Source organism: Panthera leo, chromosome D2, assembly GCF_018350215.1.
Source record: "Panthera leo isolate Ple1 chromosome D2, P.leo_Ple1_pat1.1, whole genome shotgun sequence".
Taxonomy (NCBI): Eukaryota; Metazoa; Chordata; class Mammalia; order Carnivora; family Felidae; genus Panthera; species Panthera leo.
In genome coordinates, this window is record NC_056689.1 from 73,320,707 (window position 1) to 73,334,212 (window position 13,506).

Genomic DNA, 13,506 nt, shown 5'->3' on the forward strand with positions numbered 1-13,506 from the left:
CATTCATGTAGTTGATGTGCAAAACCCTCACCATTTTTTTTTTTTTTTTTTTTTTTTTTTTTAAGATACAGTAAATAAAACTTTCTAGCATTCAGGCCTGGTAGCTCTCAAAATCTCGAAGCCTGGAGGGCTTACTGTTCAGTTTTTATTGTCTCAATGTTCCAGCTGTGTATTTGCTTCATTTATATACTTCATTTAGTCCAACAAGGCTTTTACCGCTTTGGAGATCCTCACTCTGTGTCTGATAAGAAACCAGGCATCTGGCAGGGGCTGGGGTTCAGCTCTCAGTGACTGGGCTCTGCTCTGAGTTCAAAGAGCTTCCTCCTTTCTCTTTTCAGTCCGGAGTCAGACACGCCTCTGTTGCCCAGCAGTGGCACGGAGAGCCGGCTTAAATTACCTGGCGGCCCTCGTGGCCCCCCATGCACTTGATTTACCAGCTGCATCCTGTTCACGCCTCTCTCTTCCTGGCCCTTTGGGAATACTACGTATGCTGCCTGGCCTCTTTAGTCACGTAGACGTTATTATAAAAATAGAACTGCCATACAGTCGTGCCCAGCGTTAGGTTTCGGGGGTCCTTAAGTCTGCATATATGCAGAGTCAGGTCTAATGATGGTTGAACCAAGTGAGAGAAGGTGGTTATGAAGAGGGTCGAACGATGGCCATCCGTCCCAAGGCTGTCTTACTGCCTGTGGGCCAGAGGTCAAGGTCCCTTGCCTGGCATTCAAGGCCCTGCAGTCTGGTGCCGGGTGGGCTTTCTAATTACCATCTCGCTGTGTGTACCTCATCATCAGACCTCTGTGGTGGCCAGGCCGGCTTACTTAGTGTCCCTGTTTTACATAGTGTCTCATTTAGTAGATGAGCTATGCCGTGCTCACGTCCAGCTCCTTCGCTGTGCACACCCTTTCCGCCCTTCGAGGTTCAGCTGGTATCCCGTCTCTTGTACAGCTTTCCCTGAGCACTTCATCCACAGCAAGCGTTTCCCCTGTGAGCGCTGTGGGACTTGCCCTTCCTATGCAGTAAGGTCACTGACCTGCTGGTATAGGACCTTGGGGGCATGCAAGCAGGTGCCCAGCGAGCTGTCGTCAGCCGTAGGGCCCTCTGTAGTTCTAGATGATGCCTCATCGCTGAGATGGTGCTTCTCCTAGCGTGTGGACACCATCGTCATGAAGGGTTAGGGAGCCGACTGGAATTTCATGTTTAACTCTCCCTTCCCCTCGCGCCCTGGTGATTCGCGAGATTTCTTTGAGGATCACTAACCTGGGGAGATGAGATGTGCTCTTTGGGGGTTAAACGCTGGGAGAATGGTCCTGGGGTACCATGTCTGTTGCGTCAGTTACTTAGTTTTAGACATCGAGCTCCTTATTAAATGCACGTATCGATTCACTTGGCAAAAAGTATAAAAACCGTGTTAAATTTTGCAGCTGACAGTTTGAGCTGGCGGCCTGACTTACAGGGTCACGGAAGTCCTTTATCTTAACATGTCACCCAGGCAGATCACTGTAGATTCTCTCAGGAAATGATACGTGGGTTAGCACTGAGGGGAGTTACAGAAGGTCTCAAATGTGTAGAGCGGGACCTGGGGCGGGGGGGGGGGGGCTGGTGGCGGGGAGTAGTGGACAAACACAAAGATAGGTTTCAGTGGGCTCGTATCAACAGAGAAATGTTTCCATGTAGATTTTCACACCTCACAACAAGGTCTTGGGGGAATTATTTACTTGGAAGAAAAGTCCAGAAAACACACCTGATGGGAGCATCTCCTTCAGTTGCACGCAGCGTCCCCTTGCCGTGCTCTGGCCCTTTTCTGCCTCCGCCCCGGAGCCCTGCGAGAGTAGACCGCGGCAGAAGGCTGCCTGGCACGCATCTGTCCCCTCCCAGCGGTGCATCCCTGGTCACGTTCTTTGATCTCTGTGCCCGCACAGAGTTACCCGCCTACCAGGTGGGGCTCTCGTGAAGCTGCGGTGCTGTGGCAGGAATGCTCAGCGTGGTCCGGGTCCCATAAGGGACGGCTGTCTTCTCAGACTACATGCTTGGTCTGCACACTTTCAAGAGAATAATGACTGCATGGGTTTATCGATTGAGGATCAATGGGCTGTTTTTACATTTTTAGTGACAGTGAGAAGGCATAAGATTTTTATGGGCATCAGAGGATTTTTTTTTTTTTTTTTAAATCCTACATTTATTTGGACAAGAGGAAGACCTCTAGGATTTGGAGGAGAGGTGCTCTGGAAATGCCATTTATGAAAACGTACGGGCCCTGTGATGTCTAGTGCAGGGAAATCTAAGGGACCGTGGCTGTGGTCTGAAAATACCGCAAGGGCAGCCTGCGAAGATGGCTGCGATCAGAACCAGATCCACATACATACACAGTGGAGGTACATTTCCAGCGTGGGAGTTTGCCTCGTTAGGGACAGAGCGTGCCGATTAAGGGTGTTGCCACAGTGAACAGTTGGCGCCGTGTGACTCCAGCATCCCCCCAATTCCGAGATTCCAAACAGAATTCCTAAACGGGGGCGACCGGGTGGCTCCGTCGGTTAAGCGTAGAGCTTCGGCTCAGGTCATGATCTTGCGGTCTAGGAGTTCGAGCCCCGCCTCGGGCTCTGTGCTGACAGCTGAGGGCCTGGAACCTGCTCTGGATTCCGTGTCTCCCTCTTTCTCAGCCCCTCCCCCACTCATGATGTCTCTTTCTCTGAAAAAGAAACAAAACAAACAAACAAAAAAAGAACTCTTCCTAAACGTAACCCGCATAAGCCCTTGCTGCATGGCTTTAGGGTGCCCGTGGCCCAGGCAGAAACCACTTCTGCAGTCTCTCCTGTTGCCTGGGATCCTCCTGGAGCGTCCAACCCCGCAGCTTCCGGGCCAGGCAACCTGGCAGTTGCCCCTAAGGACTGGTTCCCACGGGGTGGTGCCATCTACAGCCTTCAAACTAGTGATGGTCAAAAATGGTAGGTGAAAACCGTCTTGTCTTTGTGAAACAAGATCACCGTATGTGCACTCTGCTGTCTTTCAGGCTATTCTCATGGATCACAACTGCCCCATTAAGACAAAGATGTACACCCAGAATAACATCCAGTCGTATCCGATAGGTGAGGATGAAGAATCCGAAAGTGACTGAGATCCTCAAAAGTCGTCAAAGTATTTATTTGTACAAAACAGTGTTACCAGTGAAATGACTTCTCCAGAACTTAGCCGCACCATCGCCCCTGGCGAAAGCCAAACAACCAAAGGTTATTCATTCTTCTCCGTGGTTGTGATCAATTGCCAACAGCCTTATAAAGAAAAAGCAGCTTTTCTAGGGGTTTGTATAAATAGTGTTGAAAACTTTATTTTATGTATTTGATTTTATTCAATATTATACAATATATTTTGACGAAATATAGTGTAAATCTATAAATATTTGAATCCAAATCAAATATAATTTTTAAAAAACTTACATTCATAAACACTTGGGCAAAAGAATCGTATATTTTTTCTGAATATTGGTAATGGGTGTTTAAAATTAAAGCACACATTATCTCCGAGACACTTCCAACACTGAGAAACCAGAAGGAAGTCTGAAAAACAGAATCAAATAAGACAGCATATTACGTAGTGACGCTGCGTGTGGTTAACTTGTAATTACTATCAACATATTTATGAGTTAAAAGCTAGTTATCTCAAATGCAGAGGACAGGAACTTGAGTCCGTCATTTTATGGACTTACCCATAAATCGTAGCTGGCGTTAGTTTTCTGTGTAACCATCTACCTGGAAACAGATGGTTTCAAATTACATGTTTACAAGTCACGTGGCTGGCAGCAGGCACTAGAGCCAGAAGGAGAAAACTAGAAAATAGTCCAAAAGCGGAGAAAAGCACCCAAAGTATAGTTGTAGAACTAGCTTTCCCTTTAAGATATATACTGGATTGTCTTACTGGATGAAAGAAAAGTGAGGGTAGAGATCCCTTATACAGACAAGATTAAGCAGGATAGCTATATTAACGTCTCGTTCAAGTTTTAGACATTTAAAAGGCTAATCGCTGCTATGATGTGAAAAAATCAGACCATGTACCTTTGACCTGCTAAGAGGCCATCCAAGTGTTTTCTAGGTATCTGTTAAATTTTCAACTGTAACTATTATTTTTTAGACTTCTGAAAGTTGTTCAAATCAACAAATTTTAAAGGAAGATGGAGGAAAGAAATCTTGAATCACATTAGGGAAAACAGGTTAAAAAAAAAAAAGTGGTCAGGACACATCCCCTTTCAAAGACAGAAAAACCCCAAACATCTAGAAAGGCGTATGTATTCTCGTATCTAGTGTTGTGCAACGTGGTTTTTCTAAGCATGACAACATTGATGTGCCTTTTCAACAGCAAATACTGTGTTAATAGTATCGTCAGTTGACATCAGGTTTTGTAGATGTGATTGGAGTGCGCAGATAGTGTAGAATGTCGCAAATACTTGTGAACTCTGTAGCTCTGTAACCAGAAATTACCTAATGTCTGTTCTTTGTTAAGCTAATACTGTGTTTCTGTTAACTTGGACAAGGAGCCAAGAACTTGAGAACGAGGACTCCTCAACCTCAACCTTGTAATTCTCTAGAAGTAGCTAATCCGGTTTCCATTTGCTTTAGGAAGCTTTTCTGTGGGGTTTTGAATGATTTGAAATCTGGTTTTCAAGGGCAGAGATGGAAGCAAATGAACTTCACATACTTGCCTTGGGCAACTTAAAACAAATCTGTGACTCTGTAAAGATGGATGGGGAAGCGCTCTCCTACGGCTAACCTAAAACCACAGGATTGTTTTCTCCCACAGGGGAGACCCCCTTGGGGAACGTGCTACCGGTTGATTCTCTTAGAGGGTTTGTGGCTCTCCCTGACCACAATGCTTTATTCCAATTTTATTCTTGCCTCTAAGGCTTCAGTCTCTTCAAGAATGACTGGCAGAGGCATGCCCACTGTTGATCTCCAGAGAGAAGACAAAAGATACGGGAGTTTTTCAAAACCGTTTTAGCAGCAAAGGTATCCATTATATCTGAGGGGGTAAAATTGCAAGGTCTTTTATAGGACTGATATCCTGGGGTTAGCAAGACTATGAAGTGACGCTTTTTTTTTCTTCTTTTAATGTGTGTATCGGAACAAAGAACATACAGCTCCCTGAACGTTTTATTTTTTTGAGCAGAGGTGGGTTATGTTTGTACCTGGCAAACAGATACAAAACCACTAATGAGGTAGCAAAGAATACTCAGTTCTTTCGACTGCTAAGTGTATGTGCCTGTTTTAGCTCGTTTCCTTAATAAATCTTCTGAACACTACTGTGCCTGTGTGTGTTTCTTTATAAACCAGACATTATTGCTGGAATAAAATACATTTTAAGGTATTGTCTTGACTGTGAATACCTAATTAAGAACTATTCTTCTCTGCTTACAGGCATCAGGTAAAATTCACTCCAGGTTAGTCTGAAACCCTACTTTTTGGCTCTGGAAACAAAATTTGCTTTCAACTGAAATCTGTAACCAGTCACATAATATCATTGTGGAAAAGCCCAGTAAGTTATCCCTGCATTTCTAAGGTTAGATTGTTTTCCTGACTGCTGTGAACAAGTACATCTGATGAAAGTAAATATATCACGCAGCTCTTTTGCATAGTGATAATTCACAGCATAATTCTGATTCCCAAATAATGCTAACACGTTGTTCAGCTTGTCTAACCTAATCCTCTATCTAAATATCAGAAATGCAGAAAACAGTCTAATTCCTAATAGGGTTAAGAAAAAAAAAAAAAAAAAACCACCGGAATTTAATGCTTTTAGGCTGATTTCAAACTAGCAATTTTGTTCAGCAAGAGAGGACTTTGTGAAGACCTTGTTTGCGTGGCCGAATTCTACCCGGCGATGATTCCAGAGATGTAGCCAATCCCCTCGTTCAGAGGTTAGCAAATGAAGATATTCTTGTTTTCTGTGGTAGTTCTTTTTATTATTTTTTAGCTATTGATAACATAGCATGGCAGCAAGATTACATCAGGAATGTAATAGAATACAATTATTTCAGAAGCCTTACCCCTCACTACCCCTAGGCTGCTTGTAGTGACCCCCCCTCCCCTGCACTCAAGTACAGCCGTGATGCCACTACCTCAGTAGATATAAAAATATTGCACTACATTAAAGGTAGATTTTACAAATATAATCAGCAGCATTACCGAGCTTTTCGTAATTGTGGTTCTACAGAGTTAAATACTTTTGAAACAGGAGATTTTTAGGAAACCAAGACTTTGCATTATTCCTGCAGCTCTTTTCAAACGCACCAGCTTCAGCAGCATGCCTGGCTGTCACTAAAGCTTCTGTGGTGTCATCCGTCCATCAACACCAGCCACTTACAGACACTGACCTTCCAGGTTATCACCGGTAAGTTATTTCTTTATAAAAGTTGGTTATTACGTTGGGCACACTGTTTCAAGCATATGTTACAGAACCATTTTTAGCTTTCAGAGAAGTTGGTGTATAAAGACTTCTGCAGCAGCGTTCATTTAAAATGCAAGCATGCTTAACTAAACAAAACGGGATACACAGACTTTTGTTCTATAAACTTGGCCAATAAACGTATTTCCTAATATTTCACTTCATAAAAAACAGCAAGAAGGAGAACTGGCCATTGATTCTAAAAGTGGAATAACTTTTCTACCCTCAAACATGTTTCTGTGCTCCGTAAGAGTCGTACTCTTTTTGAATAGCTCTATACTGTTCGGAGCACTTTTGCCGTTCTGTTCTCCTCACGATGATCCTGTGAGGTAGTTAAAGTATCGTCTGTTCCTACTTCGGAGCGGGGGAGACTGGCACAGAACACTCTTGTGCTTAGTTCACTCGTGGCCAGTGGAAGAGTTTGAACTTAAACTTTCATCTGGAGTCCTAGGCTGGAGACCTGGACCAGAACCCTTACTGATTTACTATGCCAACGAAACTGTCCCATCTGGATTCAAAATTATCATGTCAGTTTCTACTATGGATCAATTATCAGAGTAGTTCCCTACGGAAGGAGAATAGACCTATAAAAGGCCAGAACTTCTATGGTATAACCAATAGTGGCCACGCGTTAGTGGGGTCTACACGACGGACCGAGTATCCAAATAGATCCTTGTCATCAGAGAACTGACCCCAAGTCCTATGTACTGTACTGTTAATTTTTGTTTTCATTTTTTAAACGAATGAAGATAGCACTGCAGAAGCACCCCGAGGAATCACTACTCCTTTAACCTGCAGCAGGTCAGAGAAGCGATAAATCAATCGATCTTGCGTGATTCCTCTCCTTCACAACATCCTCCCGCACGAAAAGGTTTCTAAAACAAAACAGCCAAAGTCCGTTATCAACACGGTCATTTTAAGAACAGGCCTCTGAAACTTCATCCTTGACATGCTTTATTTCCCATGGGAGAACTAAAGATGGAAAAAAAAAAAATCATAAATGTTCAGAACTTCCATTTAAAAGATTAGACTTCAAAATCCTACCAGTTACTGTTTTTTAGTGATCTTGTCTAAAAAATTCTTGCCCAACTGCATTCTTTATTCCCTATTACGTTTTGTTTTGCAATGCAACCTCTTCAAATTAATAACTATATTCTCACTAAAACTGCACAAAAACTAGAAAAAAATTCACAGAATAGAAAGCAAGCAATATATGTAATTTTTTTTCTTTTTTTAATACTAAATCAGTGTAACTGACTAAAGCCACAGCATCGGCTTTTGTTACATTTGGCAAAAACAACCCCCCCCCCCCACCAAGCCCCAAAACAACAAAAATCTCGAGCAAGTGGAGATGATAAACTTCCTAACACAAAGATTCAAAACCTGTTCCCTCAGTGATTGCCGTTGTCAATCTGGGCAGCAAACTCGTTAGAACCGTGATGGAAATGAAAACAGTTCAAGAATTTGGACAGTATCCTACATAACACTAATTCAGAAACTAAGATGAAGAAAAATAACACGAGACATCACACATACATAAACATGAAAAGTTAGCTTACATAATTACATAATTAGAAAAAGTTAAAAATAAATTAGTAAAAATAAATTCCCAGTATAAACCCAAAAAAGCATAGCTATAAATGCAATCCGAAACAACCATTTTAGTGAGCTGGTCATGTTTTCGCTGGAAAACCACCTTTTTCACTCTTGTTCCTACGCAAGCAAATGACTGTGGAGCAGCGGGCCGAAGTGCTTTGTAAGAGGGTTTGAAACGTGGTTTATCTGTGGTACTTTAGATGCGACTTTTCCCCAATCGCTTGAGAGTATTTAAGCAGGCTGTCTGTTAAACAGACTCGGATGGGCCAAACAAGCCCTCTGATAGGCTGCTGAATGGCTGGGAGTCGATCAGCTGGGTTATTTCATTGTCAAGATCTTCTTCTGTATCATCTGTGTACTTGCTTATTTTTTTGGAGGGCTGGTCTAAAGACAGACTTTCTAAAGATTCCAGATCTTCAATGCCTGCTCTGTAGTGGATCATGAGAAGTGTCAGGGCTTGCAGTCTTTCACCTGATTTCGCCAGAGCGGCAGAAAGAAGTGATTTTTTCCTTGTATCGGTTGTCTCCTTTTCTTCTCTAACAAGGGAATTATTGTGTTCCAGCTCCTGGTCAATTTCATTCTGCAGTTTATCCAGCATGAACTCGAGTTTCTGGATCCTCTCCTCCGTAGGCAAACCCCTGTACAGATCGCGGCCGATTTCTTTAACTGCAATGAAAACGCTGTCGTCCAGACCACCCTCCTTTCTCACCAACTTGATTCCTGTGTTGTTTCCCCGTTTAGAAGGACTGTTCGGACCACACACCTCTGTGTCGCTGCCTTCGTTGTCTGAGGTGTTGGGTGTGTGTTTTGGTGAAGGCTCCACCAGCTCAGTTCCCGGTTCGGAAAGGCGAGTTTTAGAGACCTGGCGCAGATTTAGCAAACGGGAGCTCGTGTTGATAATATGTCTTGTCAAACCTGTCGTTTTGTTGACTGACTTGCTAGCTTCAGCATCGACACGAGGAGGCAGGCCTAAGAAGCCTTCCTGTCCTTCCAGCCTGAGGTTTTTCAGGGTCCGGTCTATCCGCCTATCAGCTGCTCCGCAGAGAGGAGTCTCGGCTAGACACTTTTCCTGACATTTTTTATGGCAGACGTAAGCACAGAACATACACTGGGAGGCGGCTTTAGTCCACACTTTTTTCTTACAGTAATCACACCAAGTTGGGTTCTGGAACTGAGTATCCTGGAAACTGTGTTTGTTTTCTGTCAAGCCCATCTGTCCAACGAGATGCTCCTCTTTGGGTAGGGCGGGAACCTCTTCGATCAAATGGAGGTCTTTCTCTTTCTCTAAGGTAGGGACTACAGGGTGGTCTGGCTCGCCTTCTTTCAAGTATTTGAAGTGAATAGTAACGTCGCCAAAGCAAAACTTGTCATTGAATCCCTTCTGCACACTCAGACTGCGCAGGGCGGTTCTCGTGACCATCGCCTTAGGTGAGGGGGCTTCCAGTCGGAACTTTGAAAAGTATTCCATGTTTGATGTCGCCAGGCATCCTAGAGCCACGTCTTCGAGTTTCAAGCTAACGTGCCCCAGACAGATAAGACCCCCTAACTTGAAGGGATCCCTGCACCACAGGGCAACGTTCAAGTACCTGTGGCAGGCTTCTATGTCAAAGAGACAGGTCGCTCTGCTTCTGGTCCATTTTCCTAGCTTATTTCGGTAAGGGATTTCTGACGATTCCCATGTCCGGGGGTCATCTGCACTGTCCTTGGGAGGGCAGGAACTTTCTGACGGAAAATCTCTCACCACGTCCTGCTTTGCTAAAAACTGCTTCGATGCAGCCGCGTCTTCCGTGTGATCTGTAGTTTTTGCTTGCTTCTCAGCAGGTTTATCTGCAGGAGGAGGCGGCAGCACCTTTTCTGGCTTTTCAGCGGGCACATCTGGTTCTGTCTGACTCGGGGCGTCGGCAGAAGGCAAAGGGACTTTCACCTGTGGTCGCGGTGGGACGGGTGGTTTGAAAGTGGATCCTTGGGTGGGTTTTGACACTTGCGTTGGGTCTGTTACCTCAGGAGCTTTTAGGGCTGAGGGTTTATTTCCTTCTTTGCATGGAGGTTTTGGTGGGGGTGGGTGACTTCCTACAGCTAGTTTACGGTTTAAAACCGGTGATATCGTTCCAAGGGGTTTAACAGAAAGTGTTGTTGGAGTACGTTTGGGACTGTGACTTAATGACGGTGCCTCATCTTTGAGCTCAGTTTGTGCTCGGACATCACCTGCCAGGTCTTCAAATTCAGAGTCCAAATCTCTGTTCTCAGCATCCGCTGCCAAGGCAGGTGTCTCCTCCTCATAGTTCGGTGGGCATGAGGCCGACAGGAAGTGTTCCTCCAGCTGTCCGAAATGATCCTGCAGGGCCGCGCCCTGGCCGCTCTGGCCGACGGGCCTTTCGTAATACACCAGGACCCGGTCGCCGGCCTGCTTGATCAGCTTCAACACTTGCAGGGTAGAAGTGATTTTCACACCTGTTGAAAGATTTTAAAAGGGAAAATATGTAAATTACTGCAAGGAAAATCACCTAACCCTGCTGAAGCGAACTGCCATCAGTTCAGGATTCTGGAAAAGCAATACGTAACTGTGCCGCACGATCAAATTCTGAGACCAACGCTTGAAGTAAATTTAGCAAAAATACTTTATCATGAAAAAGCGGGCCCTTTCACATATTTTTATTAACCCTACCCATCAAACTAAGCTTTTTGTCAGGACCAGAAAGAACAGGGAAGGCACAAATTGCTTTAAAGTTAAACAAGCTGGTTACCATCTGCATCAATAGTATCAGCTTAAATTTTCCTTTTATTGGGTTCTAATAGGTGCCACATTAACAGTTTGGAATTCAAAAGGTACAGAAAGACTTAGAGTGAAAAATCTCCCTTTTGCCTCGATTTTGCAACCATACTGTCCCATCCCTGAGACCATCAAAGCTAGTAGCTTCTCTAGTCTTCTTATCTAGGTCATCTTTAAGGCTCTCTGTTTCCCGCCCTCTTCCCACCCTGCCCCAAACAGTACTTACCCAAGCTACCCCTTTCTGTAGGACTTAGAAAAGGGGAGAAGGGGTCCTTGCTTTCCAAAGGTCTTAGGGCCACCCTAAATACATCAGAGTAACATCACCCCATCTAACAACCTGACCACAGAGTTCCTCAACCTAGATCCTCTCCTACATCAGCTGCCCAGGCAAGACCATGCTTTAGACCTGGTTATCGCTTGGAATTTTCCACACAGCGGTCTTTGACTTGCAGTTAGTCCCTACCCACAATCTCCTCTTTCCCACCTCTTGCAATCCTGTCTGCTAACTGAATGTTTTGAGGTGCTTTCCAGGCCCAGTCATTTCTCCTTTGCTCTCCTGATTCAGCTGGTCTCCTGACACCAGGAGACCAGCTGGTCTCCTGACACCAGGAGACCAGCTTTTCTCCCCGGTACTAGTCTCAAGAGTTCACTGAGGTTCACGTCAAGATTTCGGATTCTTTGGCCCTGCCCCTTTCCTCTTCTGTCACCTGGTGTTCTGAGCCAGCTTGCCAGCTCCATCTCCCTAGCACCAGCCAGCCCCCCCGAGCCCCCCGCCAAGATCTTTTATTTGGTAGGTGGCCTGTCCTTATTTCCTGAAGAGATCAACAAGCAGCCACGTTTTCTCGCTCCCATTTCTACTAAGAACCCATCTGTGAGGACGGATCAGACTTGCACTCTGGACCCTGCTCCCCATCTCCTTCAGAACTTTGCTCCAGCAGCTATCCTGGCTTGTAGTTTTCTTTTCCTTTTCCTTTAAAACTTTTTTTGGGGCGCCTGGGTGGCTCAGGTCATGATCTCACGGCTCGTGGGTTCGAGCCCCGCGTCGGGCTCTGTGCTGACAGCTCTGAGCCCGGAGCCTGCTTCGGGTTCTGTGTCTCCCTCCCTCTCTGCTCCTCCCCCAACTTGTGTTCCGTCTCTCCCTCAAAAATAAACGTTAAAAAAATAAAACCTTTTTCTTGGTTTTCCCAATTCACTTCTGACCATCTCTGCTTTCTTTTTCTCCACCTGTATCTGCTCCTTGTACGCAAACGTCCTCATGGTTTCATCTGACACAGTTCCCTTCCTTCTCGCTGTCTTCCTGGATCACGTTCACCTCAGTGGTTTCTCGGGTTGCTCTCCCCTCTTCTTCACTCTAGTCCTACATCCCTCACTACTTCTGGAGATCAGCCCCTGGATGTTGATCGACATGACAACTGCAGCATAGTTAAAAGCCCTCTATGACCTTCTCATTCTCCTGTCTTATGGGAATCAACCTGCCACCCTCCCCATTAACCCAATTTGCACCCCACAGACCTTCCCTGTCTTAATCACCAAACACAGTGCTCCCCAGTTTTCCTAAAGCTTTGGCTCAAAAATCTTTAGCATATGAACTCATCCACTGAAACCCAAAGCTTTCTAATGTGGCTCTTCATGATTCATCCAGGCTGCTCTTTCCCTCTAACCACACTAAGTTCCAGCCAAATTGTAGTCGGAAATGAAATACAGTTCCACCTGGTGAACTGCAGTAGGGAAAACTTCAATCTAAACTTGTTCTTTGTGACTTAATACCTGCCCTCATCTCTGCCCCAACCACCGGGACCTTTGTGGAGACAACCACTGTTCCTCCAGGACTAATTGGCCAAATCTGGATTCCTTTTCTTTTGCTATGTTTCAAATATACACAAAAGCAGAGAAAAAAGAAAAACAGAGAAACAAGAAAAATGAACTCCATCATCATACTTCAAATATAATAAGCATTTTGCCAATCTTATTTCAGCTACGCCAATCCCATTACTAAATATTTAAAAAAAATTATATACCCATATAAGCAAAGTATCACTATAAACCATAAATGTGTATTATACCTGCCCCTTACCTCAGTAAATATTTTGTTTTTACAAATGTTAGCTATAAAGGCTGACCTCTATTTTTCACTCTGTATACATTTATATTGCTTGGATTTATTTATTTTTGATAATATTTACTACGTATATAACTGAAAACCTTTCATAAAAGGACATAGAGGAAAAAAATATACATCCTGTAGGTAAAACCAGAACAAGTATGTGTGGATATAAAAAAATTCTACTGAATTATAGTTTTTAGCTGAGGGAGAATAAGCTGCTATGTTTCTGTTAAACAACTATTTAACAGAGGAGGCCTGTTTTATGGCTTTGCTATCCTAAGTGCCGATGACCCAGCAGTGGCATCTGGGGACTTGTTAGAAATGCAGAATCCTGGGGCCCCCTCCAGGTCCACTGAAGCAGAATCCGTATTTTAAAACCATGTCTGGGTGACTGGAATACACAAGAAGGTTGAGAAGTGCTGTTTATGACATGATCAGAGGATCTCCATGTGAAAACACTGACTTAGTTGGGCTTCTAGGTGTGCAACTAAATGATTTTCATTATTTTACTGTCATGATGGATTTGAATCAAAGGCAGAGTTGCGTTGACATGTAACTAAGAAAAACTTGCTTTAGGAACTGATCTACCTTGTTTATTATCTTAGCT

The 13,506-nt window shown here is 44.2% G+C and overlaps 2 protein-coding genes across 3 annotated transcripts in view; one reads left to right on the top strand and one right to left on the bottom strand.

Moving 5' to 3' along the window:
• SLC18A2 (solute carrier family 18 member A2) overlaps positions 1-6,131 on the top strand; it is a 39,940-nt gene extending 33,809 nt beyond the window's left edge. For both annotated transcript variants that reach the window (XM_042909319.1, XM_042909320.1), the window contains one exon: positions 3,008-6,131. In XM_042909319.1, coding sequence (XP_042765253.1) covers positions 3,008-3,112 — 105 coding nt within the window. In that variant the 3' untranslated portion in view covers positions 3,113-6,131. The remainder of the gene's footprint in view (positions 1-3,007) is intronic.
• Positions 6,132-6,583: 452 nt separating this feature from the next.
• The window catches only part of PDZD8 (PDZ domain containing 8), a 72,011-nt gene continuing 65,088 nt past the window's right edge, over positions 6,584-13,506 (bottom strand). The window contains exon 5 of the mRNA XM_042909318.1: positions 6,584-10,476. Within this exon, the coding sequence (XP_042765252.1) occupies positions 8,273-10,476 (2,204 nt within the window). The 3' untranslated portion in view covers positions 6,584-8,272. The remainder of the gene's footprint in view (positions 10,477-13,506) is intronic.